We start from the raw sequence: 20,394 nt of genomic DNA on the forward strand, positions 1-20,394 counted from the left end.
TGTACACAGGGACAAAGGCAGCCCACTTATCACAAGCGACTCTCAGAGACCCTGGGGAGCTGGGGAGGGGCTGACGCTGCCGAAGCTCGAATTAGTCCAAATCCATCGGTCTCGACTATGTGTGTCTTGGGACCCTGCCCAAATACTGCTCCTTAATGAGGTTATTAATTATGGGCTGTCCCTTCCCTATCTTTCCCCGGGAAAAAGCTTTTCCTTCTAGTTGGCTCTCAGCTAGGAGGCAGCCGTGGCAGCGAGACTGTGCCTACCCCCTCAGACTAACAGTGAACAATCAGCCGGCTTTAATTAGGGCGCTGGGTCCAGCCCAGTATTTACTCCTAACAGCTTGACTGGGGGAGGGCAGGAGAAACCTGGAGCCAGCGAGCAGCATGGCCCAGGGCTGGGAGAGCCAGGCAGCCCGCGTGGCCCAGAGACGGATGGAGGGTGTCCGGACTCACACAGCAAATGGTCACAGACCTTGGCCTCATTCCCCACAATTAGTGCAGGATTAAAGGTCCACGGGGGCTCCGGCTGTCAGGAAGGACCCATAGATGAGGCAAGCCTCAACCAGGGACGTGCTGGCTGAGACGGGGGAGGAAGTTTCCCCAGTAGCATGGAGGGTCACCTGAGCCTGACTTCCGTTTCTGCCATGGTTAGCTGTGTGACCTTGGTAACATACTTTCATTAGCTGGTGCCTCTGGTAACTCCTCTAGAAAGTGAGGTGGTCCTTACATCCACAGCCACGGGGGTTCCAGAGCAGCCCCTCGGCAGGTCCCTCCTCACCACGCCTGGTATGGGGTTTTCCAGCAGTGGGGAGAAGCCTGTAAGGGGGACTGCTCCAGCTTCCACGGGAGCAGCCCTTGCAGTACCAGGAACGTGGCTGGAGAAGTCACCAAGGAGCAGGGGATCCAGGCCAGAGCTCCACTAGGAGGGTGGGGAGGGGCCCTGGGGCCACCTCGCCCCCAGCCCCTGTTGTGTACCAGGCCCTACTCTGCGGCGACATCCAGTGCAGTGCTTGGCCTCTCCAGACCTCTGTTTGTCTCTCTTTGTCCAAGAAGGGGCAGCGTAAGGCCTCCACAGGCCATTTGGGCTCTAACTGGGGTCTCCCTGCCCGGGGCCTGCACCTGTGTCAGCATCACAGCGGTGACAGACTAGTGTTCTCACTGCCCTGCCCCAATTCATCTTCACAGCAGTCCAACCCTCACCCCCACTCCTCAGAGGGGGAGACTGAGACACAAAGCAACCGAGTGTTGTGGCCAAGGTCACACAGCTAATGAATGCCCATCAGGATGACACACACCTCTTCTCAGGACCCCAGTCTCAAATGCCCAGGTGCTGGTGTGCCCTGGCCTCTTGGCCATCTAACAGATCTCTCAAACTGAATGGATCCCAAACCGAGACCCTGACCTCCCTCTGGAGCCTCACTCTCCCTTTTCTCCTTCACTGGCCACCTCCCCCGGCAAGGCTGATGGCATCCTTCCCCTTGCTCCTCAGGCCACACTGGCCTCCTAATGGGGCTTGAATATACTCCCATACTCTGTGCACAGGCCTTCGCACATTCTCTTCCCTCCACCTGGACTGCTCTTTCCTCAGAAGTCCAGGAGGTCCCCTTCTCACCCCCTACGGGTCTCTGCCCATGCCTCACCTGCTTGGTGAAATCCACTTCCTCACCCCACTTTAAGTTGCGCTCCCCCATCCCTTACCCCAGCAACAGCATCCCCACATGCCCCCTGGGGTTACTGTTTTAGCTAGCATTCCACCAGACCTCCTCTCTTTTGTCTGCTGCCTTCCTAGAGAGAAGCACCTCCTCTCTTTGGCCTGGAAGAACAGGCCAGTTGCTGAGTGGCGGTGGCCCCCAGAGTTGGAGTGACCTCCCCACCATCCTGCCCTAGCTGGCGTGAGGCCCGCCCAGGAGCAGGCAGGTGGGCTGGGCAGCGGAAGCCTGCAAAGGGGCTGGAAGCGCAGATGCTGCCCCAGGGCTGGCCCAGGAGGCCCTCCCTTTCCCTGGCTCCTCTCCCTATGAATTATTAAAGCTCATTTATGATGGGCCTGCCCAGGACTGGGCCTGTGGCTTCTGTGCATAATTCATGGCTCTCCCAGAAGGGCTGGGTGCTGGAGCAGCCAATTTTTCCAGGAAGCAAGAAGAAAGTGCGGAGAAGGAATAACCCAGACCTGGGCTGTCTTCCGTGTAGCTCCATCTCCCTGTGCCATCTGGGGGCGCCCAGCACCTCCACCCACCCTGCCCCATGCTGCCTTCTCCTGCACACTTGAAGTCTGGTTCCTGGGGCCTGAGTCCATGGCTTTGTGCAGGCTCACCCACTCCTGTCTCTGTGCCTCAGTTTCTCATCTATGGACAGATGGAGTTTTGGTGTTCAGACTGCTGTGGCGGCAGGATCAACCACCTTTGTTCCCCTGGGGGGACAGCATCATGGATCTCCAAAAGGTAGAAACACCCAGATGTCATCATTTGTGCATTTCCCGACAGACTAGAGCTGGGACGAAGCAAGGAGGAAGAGGAGTTCACGAACCAGCTGAGGCCTCCCCAGAACAAAGCAAAGGGTCCAGGCCAAGGACACGGGGTATCTGCCAGCCACTTTGCCCAGGATCCACCGTCTGCTCCCCAGGCCAGGAGCCACCTGCCCTAGTTACTGGTACAGATCATGGCCATTTTTGGGTTGTAGCACCTGCTTCTCATCCCAGGATAATTCCCAGGAAATCGGGCACAATGGGAAGGTAACCCCTACCCAGGCCCATGTAGCAAATGGGTAAACTGAGGTTTAGCAAAGCTGACCCTTAGGAGATGGGTATATTGACAGAGCCCCCATGCCCGGCCCCGTGCTCTGGTGGGGGAGCCATGCCCAAGCCTCGTCTCGGGAAGTGCACAGAAGGGCTGAGGCACCGGAAGAGGTCACCAGGTGAGTCACTGAGGGATCCAGGAGCCCCAGCCGCTGGTCCCCGCCCTACAGCAGTAGCTGCAGCCTGACTAGAGGCAGCAAAAGAGGCTCTCTCCATGTGTCACCGACTACTTCAGTCTGATTCTGTGATTCACATGTCCCTATCTCCCCTCCTGCACATCCTCCCCGCCCCCCAGCATGAGTCAAATCCTTGCTGAGCCACAAATAGCTATCCTCTGTGTGCATCCTCGACATGGCCTCCTGCCTTGAGGAAAACAGAGAGCGCCCCCCCTCGGGGTCCTCAGTTCCTCCTCAGGGCAGAGATCCCCCCATGGAAGCTGGCAGGCCCCCGGAGCACACCCAGGTACAGAGAAGAGGTGGAGCAAAGACCAGAACCCAACCTATCAGGGCCAGCTTTGTTCTCTGGTCTTGACACACCTCTACCAAGTGACTTCCACCAGGAAGTCTTCCTGGATTTCCCCTACCTCCTTTCAAATCCATAGTCCTTACCCTACCTTATGGACCCTTGCCTTAATTTGGTACTATAGCCTGGTCCCATCACCAAGTTCCCTGAAGAACTTAGCTTGCAGTCTGACAAAGAAGAGTCTTCTGGAAGTGCCTACGGATAGATTTAATTAAACATCTCCCCCTCACCAGACTGGCCCCTACCCTGTTCACCTACCTTAGCAGTGGGAAAAAGGCTGCAGAGCAGGGCTGGGAAAGGGCTTCCAACTTTCACAGGTGGCAGAGCACCAAGGAAAGGACCAAGGACCAAGGATGCTGGGTGCTCTGTGTGCAATTCCCGCTGATGTCACACAGCACCCTTGGCTAGGTGAGGACAGGCCTGTTTCATGGATGAGGACTCTGAAGCTCAGTGGGTAAAGCAACACACCCAAAGCCACAAAGCCAGTCCGTGCTGAACCAGAATTTGAACCCAGCAAAGTATGGCTCCAGGGCCCAGGCCCTGTCTTAGTCTAACGCCTCCCTAATCCCAAGGTGGATGCTAATGGCCAAGATCTAAAGTAGGAAATAGGGTGAGGATAAGGGCCAGCCCCCATTTATGACTGTTTTCAGCTCTGAGAAGGGGCCCATCCTTACATCCGGGCCGCTGCTGCCTCCCCAAGCAAGCCAGAGCTGGGTGTAATTGGGAAGTTCTTCCTTATACCCTACCAGAGCTGCCCTACTGCAGGCATGTTGTCTCGGCAGTGAGGAGCCCAAGCCCCTCCCTGCGCCAAATCCCACCTTGGGAAGCCTGGACTAAGTTGTTGGTGGTTGGGGGGTATGCCCACATCCTCTGGGATTTGCTTCTCACTGGCGCCTGGCTTCTCAGAGCCTCGAAGCTTCATGTAAATCGAATGGGAGTGCTCAACCCGCCTTGACACGCTTTGGGCTGGTTACTCTCAGGTGCTCTGTGGTGAATCTTTTAGCAATGCAAATCCCCTCTGTGCGCTGTGCTGTGGGGGATCCAAGGCTGACTCCCGCAAGGAGGGGGACTCAGAGGCCAGCTCAGCAGCAGCGCCTCCTTCCAAGGAGCCCTAGTGAGGCAGCCAGGCTGAGAGGAGCCACTCTGCCTGGTGAGCCTGAATCGTCATCGGGGCTGGCCTGGGGAGAACAAAGCCCGCAGGACTTGTCCCGGATAACAATACTGGGCAGATGTCTCCCACCTTCTGCAAATTCCCCACTGGCTTGCTCACTATTCGTTCATTCGTTCGTTCATTCATTCATTCATTCATTCATTCATTCATTCACATGATTACTGGGCCAGACTGCAGGCAGGGCACCTGGAAGAGATACAATGGTGGTCAGGGCAGGCGCCAGCCTGCTCTTCGGAGCTTGGAATTCAGGCAGAACAGACGTCTGCTCTGATTCAGACCCGATGAGCAAAGAGAAGGGGGTCTAGTGAGCCTTGAGGGGTGGCATGCAGGCCAAGGGGCCTGACCCACCCTCAGGGGCTGGCCAGGTGAAGGGAGTGCTGCAGAGCTCGAGGGTGCTCCAGACAGAGGGGGCAGCACAGGCCAGGGCCAGCAGCAAGGTGAGCCCAGCCCACGGTGATGTGCTGTGAACACGTAGACCCACCATGGGCATCACGGCATGCTGCTCTCCCACACGGAGATCCATAGAACTCTGACCTCAAGTACACGGGGGGAGCACTGCCACGTGCTGAAGGGGGCAGGGTGGTGGGCTCCTGACAGCGGGGAGGTGAGCAGAGCATGCCCTTGTGTCCCCCTTGTGCTGACTTGCGGGCCACCCCTGCCAGGGTATCTGCCCTAAGTTTCACAGGCACCCAGGGCCAGTCTATAAGAAAGGGGCGGGCTGCCTCTCCCAGCTTCTTGGATGAGAAAAGCAGGGCTCAGAGTGGCTGCTGGTCAACTGTGTAAATTTTGTTTCACACAAGGTTACTTACTACTTGCCCTGCAGGTGGGTTGCTGAACACTCGGCCACCACCCTCTGGGAAAGGTGGGCTCTGGGCTGCATGGGTGTGGAAGCACCCAGGGAAGGCCCTCTGGACAGGGGAGAAAGGGGGACAGACTGGTGGGGAAGTGCTCAGTCTCCCAGGAACAAATTCCATTCACTCATTCACTCAGGACTACCCGGTCGCCATTACAACCGGGACATGGTGCAGGGCCTCCTGCCCTGGGCCTCCCAACACTGCCCCATGCTTTGTACCTTGTGACCTGGACCCCCGCACCCCCCGATCCCCCCTGAGCCTCAGCCCATTGCACATCAGAGGTTGGGGACAGTATTATGGTCTGCATGGGCCAGATGGGGCTCCAGCAGTAAAACCGTCCTGCTGTCACTCCAGCCAGAGGTGCCCGCAAGTGCAAAGCGCTCACAATTTTCCTGATATTTCTGACACAGATGTTGTTATTAAAACACCCTCTCTTGGGGCGCCTGGGTGGCTCAGTGGGTTAAGCCTCTGCCTTCGGCTCAGGTCATGATCCTAGGGTCCTGGGATCAAGCCCCGCATCGGGCTCCCTGCTCAGCAGGGAGCCTGCTTCCTCCTCGCTCTCTGCTGCCTGCCTCTCTGCCTACTTGTGATCTCTGTCAAATAAATAAATAAAATCTTAAAAAAAACAACAACAAAAAACACCCTCTCTTGAGTCCAGGGCCAGGCACATAGCTGGTGCTCAAAATGTGTTGGCTATAAGACCAGAGGCTCCAACCTCACACTACAAAATATAGGGAATATGGTTCCATTTTAAAGATTAGGAAACTGAGGCACAATCTGACTCAAACAAGGCCATGTATGGGACTCTGTTTATGACCCACAGCTCCTCCCCTCCTCAATCTCCATGCTCTGGACCAGGTTTTCTAGAAGGCAGCAGGCAGGCACAGCAAGGCCAGCAGAACCTATGGCTCTGGGTCCCTCTGGAAGCCCCAGGGAGTCCCCACCCTTCTCCATGTTTGAGTAATGGCCTCCATACGCCACCAATCTGGAAACTGGTGAAATTTATTTCACCCAGCGCAGGCTCGGGAACCATGTAAATCACCCCACTTAACAGCCTCTGGGATTGTTCCCTGCCACCCCTCACCAGCTGCTCTGTGCCAGGGCCCCGGTCATGAGCTGTGCATAGCCTACAGTGTCCTGGGTGTTACGCGGCACTGTCCAGGGGCACAGCAGGAATGTGTCAGCAGGGCGGGGATGGAACCCGTCTGAAGCTTTGGACACTGGGTCCGAAGGGGCAAGCCCCCCTCCCCCACCCACACCCCTTGTCTTTGTCCCCCCATAAGTAGCCTTGTCTTGGAGGAAAGTGGGTCTGAGTGGTTTCCCCAAGCCTCTACAGCCCTGACTGGGGGAGGCCCAGGGCCATGGGAATGGCAGGGACCCCGAGAAGGCCTGTCAGGACTCCATGTAGAGGACAAGCCCTGCGCCCCCTCCCCTCTCCACTACCAGAGTCAGTGTCTCTTGGATGCCTCTTGAATGCCTCGTGGAGCACCAGCCAGGCATAGTTATTATTTATTCAGCCTTGCTTCCATTTCTTCTTTCATGGCGGTCTCCCCCACAGAAGGTGAGCTCCCAGAGAGCAGGCTCAGCACATAGCTGAGAAGAAAGGGGCGGTCAGGAGCCAGGAGGCAGGTCCTGGGACATGGGCAGGCTGTGGGATGGTCAGTGGGGCAGACGGGGCGAGAGCAAGTGTCAGCAGAGGCGCTGTCAGGCCGGCTGAGGGGGCCTGGTTGATCTCCCTAGGACAGGCCACAGACTCTGGCCACTGGCCATGTGCACAGGCATCAGGGAACAGCTGGCTTCCACAGGGACCACAACCAGAGACTCCCCAGAACCAGTATGTCAGCCCCCACCTCCCCTGCCTTGAAGCCTCAGCCCCCCTTGCTAGACGGGGGCAAAGGGAGTTCCTGTGTTTACTTTCCTAATTCCACATTTCTCTACCTTCGCTCACCTGGGTGGCTCTGGAAGATATTGACCCCTAGGCCTTGCCCCAACCCAATTAAATAACATAGACCTGTGGGTTCCTGGACCCCATGGCCCCCTCTCCCCTAAGGGGAGACCTTGGAGTCAGCCCCTGGGATGGGGCAATTCCCTGTTAAAGCCACAAGAGAGTGTGTGGAATGGCCTTTGCCTTATGCCACCAGCAAAACCAGGCCCATATGGCGGCCCCGTCCCAGACCATGTAAAAGTTACTCTTGCTTCCAAAGACAACCAGCTCAGCCTTCAGACACCTGTGCAGACTCTGTTCAGTGAACATTTACTGAGCACTTGGTATGTGTGAGATTGGAGCTCCAGCCAAGGACAGGTGGCCCCTGCTGTTGTCTCTCCCAGGCCCACAGCCTTGAAGAGCAGGCAGCAAGGTCTACAGCGAGATAAGAATGAGGGAGCCTTCGGGAAGCCCAGGAAGCCTCTAACCCACGTGGAGAAGTCAGAGGAGGCTTCAGGAAACAGTAACTCCCAGTCAATCACTCCGGGACACACAGAGGTCAGCTGGACCACAGGCAGATCCTGCCTGGAGCTAGCAAGGCCCTTTGCAACCACTCCCTGGCTTAGTCTGCACTTAATGCATAGTAGGTGCTTGTTAAGCCCCCGCGCAAAACGATGAGCACTGTCCTCATGGGTACTCAGTCTCGAGGGCAGAGATCCACTCTTGGGCCCATCAGAAGCAGCCCCTTGTCTGTGGGCCATAGCACCAGCTTACAGGGTAAGACAGAGATGAGAGCTACACAGATGGAGTAGCAGGAGAGCATCGTCCTCAGCTGAAGAAGGATCCATCAATCTGGAGGGTCCTGGGAATGATGAGGATACTGAGGCTCAGAGGAGGAGGGCAGGTGGCTTACCCAGATCCCCACAGTGAGCTGGACACAGGCCAAGGCTACGGTGGGGTAGGACACTAGCAGAGGGAGGAAGGGCAAGGGAAGGCCCAGTCCCTACACCACAAGTCCCTGAAATATCTGGGGACTGAAGCAGCCAAGGTCTGGTTTAAATACTTGACCTTGCTGCCTGTCTGCCTCCCTCCCTCTGAGTCTCCCACAGGTAAATCTAGGCACCGCTAGGGGTGGGGGTGGGGAGTGGAGCTGGTTGGAAGATGGAGGGTGGAGTGGAGTGGTGGGAGAATGGGGAGTGAATCTAGACTTCCCTGCTCCCCCACTCTGTGTATGCACAGGTGGCCACAGTACCCTCAGCTTCCACCAGCTAATGGGAGAAGGCCTCAGAAGGAGACTCAGATCAGAGAAGGCCCGTCTTGGTCTGGAGGACTCATAGCTGTGCCAGTAAAGTCCAGCTCCAGAGAGCCCCCATCCTTCATGTGACAGGTGGGGAACAGCAGCCAGATGGGCACCCGACCTAGGGGCGAGACAGAGCTCAGGGCTTCTCCTAAGACCTGTGCCCTTGGCTGACTAACCACTGGACATTGCGGCCAGCCTGGACCCACGATTGGTGCAGAGAACAGAGGTCAGAGAATAACAGGAAGGGCCAGGGGCAAGGTCATGAGAATGCGGCCTCAATGGAGCATGGATCTTGTCATATCTATCAGAGGAGTCAACCAGTGACACACCAGTGCTCTCTGTAGTAAGCAGACACACAAGTACACCCATGCTGCAGCTGCCCCCACCCAAGACTAGAACCAAGTCTCACAGGCAGCACCCAGCCAAGTTCAGGCCCTCCCCTTGGCCATGTCCATGGGTCACTTCCTCAGCTCTGCAGCAGTAGGACGTGGCCTCTATCTGCATCTTCTCAGTTTGCTCACTGGCAGCAAGGACCCAGGGGGTGCCCCAGCACCCTGTGAAACCATGCTCCAGGGAACTCAGCCTGATAAAAGAGGCAGTGCTTAAGGAGGAACAGCTGTGATGGAAGGGCACAGGATTGTGGGGGCACCTCGAGGGTCCTGTGGTCAGGGGACTGCCTGGAGGAGGTGGGCTGTAGAAGGGCCACATGAGGCTGTGGCTGGGTGCTCAGACCTGAGTACTGTGGTATGAATCCTGCTTCCACCACTATCTGGGTGATTTCAGCATCACTCAGCCCTGCTGAACCTCAATTCTTCTTGTCTGTGAAATGGGAATAAAAATGGACTGATCTCACTGTATAGGATACGTGAAATACATCACCCAGGGCCCAGCTCATAGTGATGTAGTTAAATGATGTATTTAAAATAACCAAGTCCCTAACAAATGCTTCCTTTAGCATGGATACCCTCCTCCTTCCCTTCCCCTCCCACCTTCTTCCTCACCCCTACCCCATGTTTAGTCCTCTGGCCTCACCCTGCAGCAAAAATTGCCTTCCTATTCTCTATTACTCTCTGCTTCTTGCTAACAAAACCCAAGTCTATAAGAATCTCTCCTGCCTCCAGCCTCAAGGTGACCCTATCCTTTGCTCAAGGGTAAATCCTGATTAGCCAGAGCCAATCACAATGCACTTTCCCTATATCACCAGTGATTGGTTGACAGTGGACATGTGACCCACTGCTAACCAATAAGGTATTAGGGGAAGTTGGCTAGGGGCTTCAGAGCCAGGTTTCCCAACCTCTTAAGAGGAACCCAGTATCCCCTTTACTCCTGTTGTCTGGTACCTGTGATGCCCGGAGCTATGGCAGCCATTATGTTGCCATAAGGGGAGTCAGCCAAGAACAGATAGCCCCACTAAAAGTGAGGCCAGACAGGCAGAGTGCAGGTGTGGACTTGGTTCTCAATGACAGCCTCCACTCACCCAGCTCTGGGGTCCCTGTCATAGGATAAAGGGACTAACCATGATGAAAAAATCTTCATGCTGTGCTTGCCATGGTATATGCAAAAACTGCCTCTTTTCCTTGCAGCCTAATATACTCTTCAGACTCGCCTTTTGTAGGGGTAGTTGTCAGCTCAATGCCTACTCCTGGAAGCCCCTGTGCACTGGGGCATAGGGTTGTTGGAAAGGCCCACGGGGGTAGGGAGCCAGAGGAGGGCATTGGTTAGAAGGGCTCTTTGCCTTGGAACTTGGGCTAAGCAGGCCGGCCTGACAGAGGGAGAGGATGAGCAAAGGCCAAAAGGTACAAAGTCCAGTGCTCCTACTAGGAACTCCAAGTGGCTGGGCCTGGCTGGAGCCTGGAGTGTCACAGGGCTAGTGGCCAGAGCCCGGAGCCAGCCCAGGAGGGCCTCCAGTTCCAGCCTGGGAGGTGGGGCTGTGCCCATGGTAGGCTTCCCGGGTGCAAGGTCATCGCTACCCCTCAGCAGGAGACACTGTAGTGTGCCTAGAGGGTCCAGGGAAAGAAGGGAAGACTTCAGGTTCTCTCCAAACCCACCCTCACCTCAGCTCACAGGGGGAAACGAGCAATGTCCGTCTGTGACAACCTCAGCACCGAAGCTTGTTTTGTCAGCTTGTTTCTCTTTTCTGATAAATGAAGCTCCGAGCAGGGCTGAGGTGGGTTGTTTTGTTGTTTGTTTGTTGGAACTGGTAGCGGCACCAGGCCTGACCTTTAAGGCTTCAAACGCAGCATTTTAGGCGGCGCCGGCGGGCAAAGAACACGGGGCTGCAGAGAGAAGTTATCACTGCTAAAATGCCACGTCAGGCTGGAAGCTCAGAGTCAAGCAGCAGCCTCTACCCATCGCAGGAACACATCAGGCCGTTCTTGCCCGCCTGGGGACAAAGCAGTCCCTTCTGAGGGTACCCTGGAAGTCTTGCTGACTCTAAACCGGCAGGGAGGCCCCCTCGTCTGTCCTAGAGGGAGACCGGGAGCCGGGGCCTCCAGCCACCCAGGCACCTTGCTCTACAGGACTTGCCAAAGGAGGCCTCAAATTGCTCCTGCATCCCACGTCAGGGGTTTTATTTTCTTATTTTTTGGACAGGGAGAGAGAGAACCGGGGGTAAGAGGGCAGAGGAAGATAAAGAATCTTACGCAGTCTCCATGTCCAGTGTGGAGCCTGACTCAGGGCTCCATCTCATGGCCCTGAGACCATGACCTGAGCCAAAATCGAGAGTTGGATGCTTGGGGTGCCTGGGATCGAGCCCCGCGTCGGGCTCCCTGATCAGCCTGCTTCTCCCTCTCCCACTCCCCCTGCTTGTGTTTCCTCTCTCACTGTCTCTCTGTCAAAGAAATAAATAAAATCTTAAAAAAAAAAAAAAAAAGAGTTGGATGCTTAACTGACTGAGCCACCTGGGCGCCCCTCCAGGGATGTTTTTATTACAAGAACCAGTTGCATGTCATAGTGCAAGGACAGCTAAGCTGGGGTCATTCTTTGACCCACCTGTATTGAGCACTGGGGATGGGGGCCCTGTCCTCCAGAAGACATGTGGGGCCTGAGGGCTCCTCTCTGCCACCTCAGACATCAGTTTCCTTGTCTTACAATGGCATTCTGTGGTTGGGATACGTCCTTGCCAAGACAGGCAACCACGCAAGGCCCATACTGCCCAAGGAGATGGTCCCACCCAGGTACCCTGCCCCCAGGAATCCTCACTAGTCTTGCAGCCTCCAGGGCCCTTCTCAGCCACCTCTGCTCTTTGCAGAAGCCCCCTCCCAAAATGCGGAGGACACTAGGGCACCCCAGCACGGATAACGCACGGGCCCTGAGAATGCCAGGAGAACAAAACTTACAGTTCTCAGCTGCCACACCCCACCAGATCAGGGCCAGAGCTCAGCTGGGTGCACAACAGCCCAGAGGGCTGGCACCCAGACTGTGTGTTTATGAAGACCCAGTAGACAAAAATTCATCCTTGAAAGGAAGAGACTTCGTGGGAGGTGCCCTAAATAGAGGACTGTGTGGGGATCATCAAGCTCTTGTACCCCAAATCGTGCCTGTAACTGACTGCACAAATATCTTCCTTGGGGGGGAGAAGCCCAAACCTACAGCACATGCTCCAAGGGATGCCAGTCTCCCTCCCTTGGTGTGCAAATGAGAAGCACCCACTCCAAGAGGGGGAAAAATGCCAGGTCACGCAGCAAGGGTTTCCACTCTCCCTGCACCCTGAACTCCATGCCCACCCCCTCAGATTCCCAAGGGAAGGGCTGCTTGCAAAGATGCTTCACTTTATAAAAGGCTCACCAAACTTCTCTGAGTCCCAAGTCCTCCAGTGTATCTAAATTATCATTCAATTTGCAAAAATTTGAATTACAAGGATGCAGCCTGTATGTTTCCTTCACAGACTGTCATCGAGCCAGTTGGTAGATGATCAAACTTCCCAGATCAGCCTTAACTTGGGCTGTTCCTGACATAAAAGTTTGCAAAACACTGGTCCTAACAACCCGGCTTCTTTAGTCCCCACTGCCAGCATTTGCCCAGCTGAGCTCTGGCATTAACTTCAAAGGCAGGTGCAGGAGGTGGGCACCAAGAGCACATTCTGGGGACAGAGAGATAAACCCCGCATCTGCCTGCACACACGGATGTGCATGCACACATAAGGCCACACCCACACCCGCACTCATGTGCACATGCACCTACCCCTATGTGTATATGTGAGCACGTGCACACACACACCCCACACGCATGTGCACAAATAATGCACAAGCAGGAGCACACAGGGGCACACGTGCACACCCCCCCACACACAAGCTCATCTTCGTATGCACATGGACATTCACACAAGTGTGCATTCACATAACGCAGCTAACACATGAGCACAAAACACACACACACACACACACACACACGAGCACACTCAGATACTTCCACACACAGGCCAAGGCAAGGGCCAAGCACAGGAGCAGAAACGTGGGAACCACAGCTGAGTCTTGGGTGCCAGCAGGGCGCAGCCACGCTGCGGCTGTTGTGGGTGATGGGAGAGGTGCCCGGCACTTGGAGTGCAGACCTGGCTGGACTAAGACCCCTCACAGACTGAGTCAGGATCTACATGCCCTTATCGGGCAGGGGCCAGGCCCATCCCTCAGGACCTTTCATAGCCCAGCCCTTTGAGGCTGTACGCTCGAGGGAACCCAATTTTACAGAGGAGGCCCCAAGATCCAGAGAGGCTAAGGATGTTCCCAAGGTCACACAGCTGTTGAGAGGTGTGGCAGAGCCTGGGTGTGCTCTAAGCAGGGCCCTCACTCAGAAAGATGTGGCCAGCAGGGAAAGAAGGGACCAGGGACCTGCCGTCAACAGAGGGCAGGGAAGAGAGGCAGAGGGGGCCACTCCTCCCTCTTCTCACCACTCTTTTCCCCTTCCTTTAACAGAGTCATTGCCAAGGTGGGAAGAGTTCGTTAATGATCAGCAGGAAAGACTTCCCATACCCCTCCCTCTCTGCTAAACAATTAGGTTGATTAGAGCTCAAAGTGGGTCAGTCTGAGAAGCAGCTTCAAGACACCCAAAGTGTGGCCAGGGGCCAGGAGGGGAGGCATAGGCTCTTCACACTGGAGGAGGTGGGGTCTAACTGGGCTGGGGGTCAGGCCTCACTCTGTGGCTAGAGTGCTGGGAAGAGGAACGGGATGACCCTGAACCCATCTTCTCAGGCTACTGGAATGCTAGAGTCAGAAGAGCCTGGAAGAGAGGAAACTGAGGCCCACGGGGAGGAGGGGCCTTGTCCAAGGTCACCACTCTTCCAGCTACCCAGCTGACGGATTGGGCTGGAACTGCCTTTGACAGAGGGTCCCCAGGGCCAGGCTAACCCAAGGCAAGGCCCCTCAGGTTCCCCATGGGAAGAGTCCCCTCACCTAAGCCCCGCTAGACAGGGTCTCCTGGTCTGCGGGGTCCTATCCCCCACAAGCTTAGGCACCAGCGCCAGCAGTGGCCAGAAGCCACTGCGGAGAGGACCAGCCCCAGAAGGAGGGGGCCCAGCTCAGATGGGAGAAGGACTAGGTGGCCCGTGAGCAGGATCAGGCCCAGGGACAACAAACCTATGGCAGGGCATTACTAGATGGAGCCAAGCCCCCAGGTCATGCCTGCATAAAGTCGGGCTCAGACTGTGTGGGCCTGAATGACAGCATCCTTGACTCCTGTAGGGTAGCTCTAAGAGATCCCCATGGGGAATGTGCAAGCCCCCCAGGGGCATCCCAATCCATTGGTGGTCACCTGCACTGCCAACTCCCCCCACCCTCAACCTTAGCCACAGGCAGCTCAAAAGGCTCTTCAGGTTACACAGGACAAGAAAGGAAGGGAAAAGAAAAAAAGCAAAAACCACACATACACCTCCCTCAGGGAATACGAATATTGATTCTGTAGCTTCTTGTTTAGACAGTAGGCACCAGAGGAAAAAAAAAAAAAAAACAAACCCACCCTGACATGAACAGAAGCTCCCCAGTTGGCTGGAGGGATTGCAGCCAGCAGTGGAAAGCCCCCACCCTCGCCTTCACGGTACCCCAGACCCTGGTGCTCCACCCCCACCCCCACCCCCGCCTGAGGCCCTGAGCTCACTCACTTCAAGACACAGGTCACTAGCTCCTGAGGCGAATCTTGAATCTAGAAGCCCGCAAGGACAGCAGCAGGGCGGGGGGTACAGGAAAGGGAAGGAGAAAGAGGCCAGCCCCCACATCCCAGACAACACTACCTGCCAGATAGGCCCATGCCACAGGCCTACGTACTTTGACTCCCAAACCTCCAGCTGGCCCTTGCATAGTACCCTAGCCCCCCAGGCCACACCTGTCCTTATAGCAGGGACACCTTACTAAGGTCTCTGCGGTCCGAGTCCTCTGAAGTCCCCTTGGGGCCAATGAAACTGCCAAGGGACTGGAGGATCCAGCCTCAGGTTTCCATTAACCACCCCCACCCCCTTTCTCTCTGGAACCATACTGGAATCTGGAGGGGAAGATGGCACCTTGGTATCTTGTGAAGGAAGTCCCTCCTGCCCACCTCTCCATGCCAGGCAGGCCTTGGAGAAAAGGAAAACCTGAGTCGGGGGCCCCAGGATCTTCTATGTACGTGTGGAAGGGCGTGGATGTGGGCTGGCAGGGCAGCCGTGGCCCGAGGAAGGCAGCCTCCTCCAGGTTGCCTGAGACCCAGGAGAGCAGAGGGACAGTGCAGGAAAGGTTACAGCTGGAAGACCTAGGCGTGCCTCACAGGTCTTAGGCCTCTTCATTTTCCTCCAAAGCCCCAGGTTTTGCGTCCCCACCCCCAACCTCCTGGGCCCGCTGTCTGGATGTGCCCAGGCTCCTGGCAGGGATGCTAAGCATCGAACAGGTTAGTCCTCTTCCAGGCCTGCCTCTGGGAGTTGTGGGGCTTTGGGCAGGACCTTCGTCTTTCCGAGTCTCAGTGTCCTCATTTGTGGGATGGGTATGAGCACAGGTTCTGAGGTCAAGGCAGTGATGTGGGTAAGGGCCTGGCCTGAGCTCACCGAGGGGAGGCCCACCATTAACCTGGTGATGTTCCCCACCACAGTCAAGCTGGGCTTCAGGGAGTGAGGGAGGGAGGTGGCCCAGTGTCTGTCCTCTAGGAGCTGATATACCACGTGGGTGGGTACAGTCTGAGCTAAGGGCACAACCCAGATGTCTCCAGAAGGTGTGGGTGTCAGACCTTGAAAGAGGTATTTAAACCCCTGAGGAAAGCATGCAGTGATGAGGGGACAGCAGTAGCAAAGTGGAGACAGGAAGGCGCTCAGCCCACAGGAGCAGGGTGGAAAGACTGGCGGGTCGGTGCCTGCCAGGCTGCAGCCTTAGGGCCGGCTGCTAATGTTTAGAGGCTACATTCCCCTCGCAGGAATTCTCACCCCCAGACTCTTAAGCAGATTCTATGATCTCAGTTGGGGAGACTGAAGCAAGGTCACCCTAACAAGAGGGTCAGCTCTGGAGGCGAGTGCTTGAGCCCTGCTGGGCCTACACGCCCGACACCCGGCATGTGCGTAAGCTGCCTCCTCCCGGGAACGGGCAGGGTCCGCCCATACACATCTGAGGTGCCGTGTGCTGCCCACCTGCACACTGACAGAAGGGAAAAGGAGGCCCTGAGAGTAGAAGAGCTCACTCCACTTGTGAGTCAGTCTCTCCTTGGGGACACCAGTGTGACTGAGACTGTAGTGTGAGACTCACCCACAGATTATGAGGGGACTCATCTTAAAACAGTTCCCCCACCTTCTCAGGGGCTCTTCTGACATAGCTGGCCCGGAGGAGGTGCCCAATATGGGTGGGGCCCAGGGGGATGGCAGCCAAGGGTCTCCCCAGATGCTCCACACCGGGAGGGACGCGAGCACTTGGCAGCTCTGCATGCCAGGGGTTGAGGCAGCAGGCTATGAGGCCTCAGCCCCTCCCTCCTGCAAGAGCTGCGGCAGGTCACTGGGGAGATGGGGGGGGGGACCCAGATGTGTGATGCTGCCTCCCTCTAATAGGGAGAGTCACAGGGAGGTGAAGGCGCGGGCTCAGAGGCCCAGACAGACACACGTCACCCCCCATTAACTGTAGCTAGACTGATGCGTGCCCCGTCGTGGGCACTCAGGAAAAGGAGCACGTACTTCAGCTGTCATTAATCTGCTGGGTGGGTTCATGCCCCTCAGGCCGCTCTCTGGTCCCCACCGGGCCTGCCAGAGGAAGGGAGGTGCTGGCCGGCGCCATCATGGGGCAGAGTGGGCTAAGAGGGTGCGGCCAGGCGCACAGCTCAGCCAGGGCCCCACAGCGGGGATCGGAGAAAGCTAGGGACGCGAGAGAACAGGGGACAGAGGTCCCACAAAAGAGGTGGGCAGGGTGCGCACAGAGCAATGAGAAGGTTGGGCAAGGAAATGGAGAAGGAGTGGAGCTGAGGGACCCAAGAAGGGGGCTGGGGAGGGGCCAGAGGACAGATGGGAGAAAGACGCAGGGAGAGGCAAAGCAGTTGCCCTTAGCAGGCAGCGGTGGCCATTCGCCATTCATGGCCACGGCCAGAGGGAGCGGATTTGGAAACGGTGAGGCAGGTGAAAGGGACAGTGTGCTCTGACTCCTTCTCCCCCAACTTCACCCCCAAACACATGAGGGCACACGTGCACACACATGTCCTCGCTCCTGTGGCCTCCTCCTTGTCTGAAACCTTGATCTCGGTCCAAGTGGGGTGAGGGAGTCCCCCCCACCCTCTGCAGCCAAAACCAAAACCCTGTTCCCAATCCAGCGGCAACTCCTCTGTCCTCCTTGATCCAGCGGCTGCCTTGGTCCCTTCGCCTGATGGGCGGAGAGCCACGCTGCCACAGCGATTACAGAAATAATGGCCACCAGACCCCAAACCCACGCTGGCTTAAAACCCAGTGGCTCGGAGAGCTGGGCCCTGTGGCCCTGCCAGACGTGGAGGAGGAAATGATTTTCCCACCTAGGGCCCTCTCCACAGAGCGGTCACCACCCCAGTGCCGAGATGCTGAGGCTCAGAAAGCCACCTGTATCAACGTCTCGTCCTAGCCTGGCCGCTGACCCAGGAGAGTTCCGGGAGGCTGTCCACCCGCAAGGCAGCCCCACGGCAGCTGCCTCAGCCTTTCATGTGAGTTCAACAAAAGCCCCCGCTCCGGCCAGCCACGGTCATGTGGGGGCCCTCACTCGATTCCCTCCCCTTCCTCCTTCCAAGGATCAATGGGCATCCGCATCTGCGGGACCAGGGCAGCTGAAGGGCGCTGGCTGTCACGGTAAACCCAGTGTGTCGTCGTCACATTAGTCACTTCCCCCCGGACCCTCAGAGCGCACAACCCCCACCCCACCCCCGCTCTCATTCTCTAATTACAGTCTGCGAGACATGTCCCAAACCCTCAAATTAGCTCCAACTCTATCGACAAGAGAAGAGCGTCCAGCTGGAAATGTGCCGCTGCCATCACACCCGCCTCATCGTCTTCTTGCTGGGGACAGAGTGACAGGTGTCCACTCTGGTCAGGGTCTCACAATGTCCTTCCAACGGAGACCCATGCAGGCCCAACGGCCATCTGGCCCACTGCAGTTTGCAAGGAGAGGGGGGCGAGGTGGGAAGAGGTGAAAAGGCACATCTATTTAAACCTTCATTTGAGTAGCTATGAAATGGCTAGGGAAAAAATATTGTGGCTTGGCTTTGAGGAAAAAAGAACAACAAAAAAAATAATGCTTTTGCTCTTTTTTAAACATCGTGGTTGAAGTCCATTTTCATCACAGCAAATGAAAGACAATAACGCACCCATGAGCCCTGAACTTCCATATGATTCTCCTCTCCCTGCGCACCCCCCAACACACACACACACACCCAGACGGTTGACAGAGGACACGTCCGTGCCGCACCTGTAATTTGCCAACTGATCACCCGCCTGAGCACAGCCAGGCTGTGTGAGGAAAGAAACAACGAGATGAAGAGACACTCAGAGCAGTGCCTTTCCCGAGTTTGTTTTTCCCTCATCCGGGAGAACCTAAAAGCTGGAGTCGGCGGGTTTTGAGGCAAAACCAGGGGCTCCTACCCTTGGGCAGAAATGGTCTAATGACGCAGTCAGCCTCCCCCTTCTCTGAGGCCAGAACCTTCCCCTTGGCCACTAGCAGCCCAGCTACTCATTTCCCAAACCCCAGGCCTGGCGACTGGTGAAGGGGTCCAGGGGCAGGTAGCTCCACAGACCTGGAGACAGACACAGACAGCAAGGCGGTGACCACGGCCCAAAGCCACAGGGGTGAGGGGAGTTTGGGCACTGACAGAAGTCTGGGGTAGGGTGCCCACAGAAATAGCCGCTGTCCTAAAGATCACATGCACTGAATACCCACTCAGAGCCCCAGACACATCTGGCTAAGCTCACCAGAGGAGGATGCCCAAGTTTGCAGGTTCTTGGGGAGGAAGAGGAGGCTCAAAAGGACCATGAAAACCAGCAGAAGCTGGCAGGGCCACGAGATGACATTCCCTGGTTGGCAGCAGCAGCAAGAGGACGCAGGGGTCCTCCCTGCCATTCACTTTCTGCCTCCATCCCAGCACCTTCACCTCCCAACTGGGCTCTCCAGAGGACCCTCCCCTCAGGCGGAGTGAGGGGGCAAGAACAAGGGACACTGACCACCTCTGTGGTACTGGTCACAAGAAGGTGCTTGCCTCCTCTGCATCCAGTCCCTCCCGTCAAAGGAAAAGGCCAATGAAGACAGGTGTGGAGGTGTCCCCCACCTCTGGCTCAAAAGCGCCGGGTTCCCCCACTGGGGACGAAACGTGGGGCAGACGCGCGGCTCCAGCTCTGCCGGGCAGGGGTCGCTGGCCGCCCCCTCACCCAACCTTAGGTCCCCCTCTCACCCGGACAGCGGCAGGGGAATCAACTGGCAAACTCGGAGCCCCCCACCCCATCCCGAGGCTTGCAGATCTAGCTCTGCCCCGTTAGGGGGTTGGGGGGATAAGGGGCACCGCCGGGAAGTTTCGCGACGCAGCCAGAAGCCCCGGGACGCGGCTACCCGCCCCTGGTCTTGGGGCCGTCTCCCCTGGGCGCAGCCGGCAGCCGGACCCAGCGCCCCCGCCCCAGCGCGGGGAGGGACCGGCGCGGGCCGGGCGGCGGAGGGGCGCGCAGGGCTCGGCCGGGGTCCCGCGGCGGGCCGGGGAGGCCACTTACGTGTGCTGCTGGGGGAAGCTGTAGGCAGAAGCGCCGGGGGCGGCGAGCAGCGGTAGCAGCAGCAGCGGCGGCAACAGCAGCAACAGCGGGCGCGGGGGCCGGGACGGCGGGCGGCGGGCGCCGGGGCCGGGCTGGGGGCCGCGGCCGGGCCAGGGGAGCGCAGTCGGCGCCGGGCCGGGCCGAGAGGCGCCGCAGGTCCGAGCCGGCACCGCCATGTTTCCATTCAAGATGCGGCGCCGCGGGGAGGGGAGGGGGGGGGGCGGCGGCGGCAGCGGGGTGGGGGGGCGCGGGCGGCAATCCGGCCTCTCCGCCTCCTCCGCCTTGTTCGCGCGGGGCCTCCGGGGCTGCACGGGCCGCAGCGCCTCTGCGGGTTGCGCGCCGCGATCTCTCCGCCGCGCTGACTCCAAGCGCTCTGAGCACCCGGCCCGGGACCGCCGCTCAAATAGCGGCCGCCGCCAACCTGCCGGCGCCGCCCTCCCCCGCCTTCCTCCCAGGCCGGCCCGCCCCCGCGCGGCCCCGCCGCGGCCACGCGCCCGCTCGTGCCCGCGCGCCCCTCGTCCCCGTGCCGCCCCGAGCCGGCCCTGCTGGCCCGCGCGGCTGAGCGGAGCCGGTGCGCGCGCGTCCTGCGCCCCAACCGTGGGCTGACCTCCCGGTGCGCGCCTCTATCCTCCAGCCTCGGACCCCCCTGCC

At 57.7% G+C, this 20,394-nt stretch overlaps 1 protein-coding gene across 8 annotated transcripts in view; it reads right to left on the reverse strand.

Moving 5' to 3' along the window:
• The window catches only part of CACNA2D2 (calcium voltage-gated channel auxiliary subunit alpha2delta 2), a 138,915-nt gene extending 118,772 nt beyond the window's left edge, over positions 1-20,143 (reverse strand). For 4 of the 8 annotated variants that reach the window (XM_032868147.1, XM_032868146.1, XM_032868145.1 and 1 more), the window contains exon 1: positions 19,705-20,142. In XM_032868147.1, the coding sequence (XP_032724038.1) occupies positions 19,705-19,919 (215 nt within the window). In that variant the 5' untranslated portion in view covers positions 19,920-20,142. Of the gene's footprint in view, positions 1-19,704 lie in introns of all 8 variants that reach the window. The other 4 variants (XM_032868143.1, XM_032868142.1, XM_032868149.1 and 1 more) reach the window with 2 other exon arrangements.
• Between the last annotated feature and the right edge of the window lie 251 nt (positions 20,144-20,394).

The sequence above is a fragment of the Lontra canadensis genome, unplaced genomic scaffold (genome assembly GCF_010015895.1).
Source record: "Lontra canadensis isolate GAN:19392208 unplaced genomic scaffold, GSC_riverotter_1.0 scaffold35, whole genome shotgun sequence".
Classification (NCBI taxonomy): domain Eukaryota; kingdom Metazoa; phylum Chordata; class Mammalia; order Carnivora; family Mustelidae; genus Lontra; species Lontra canadensis.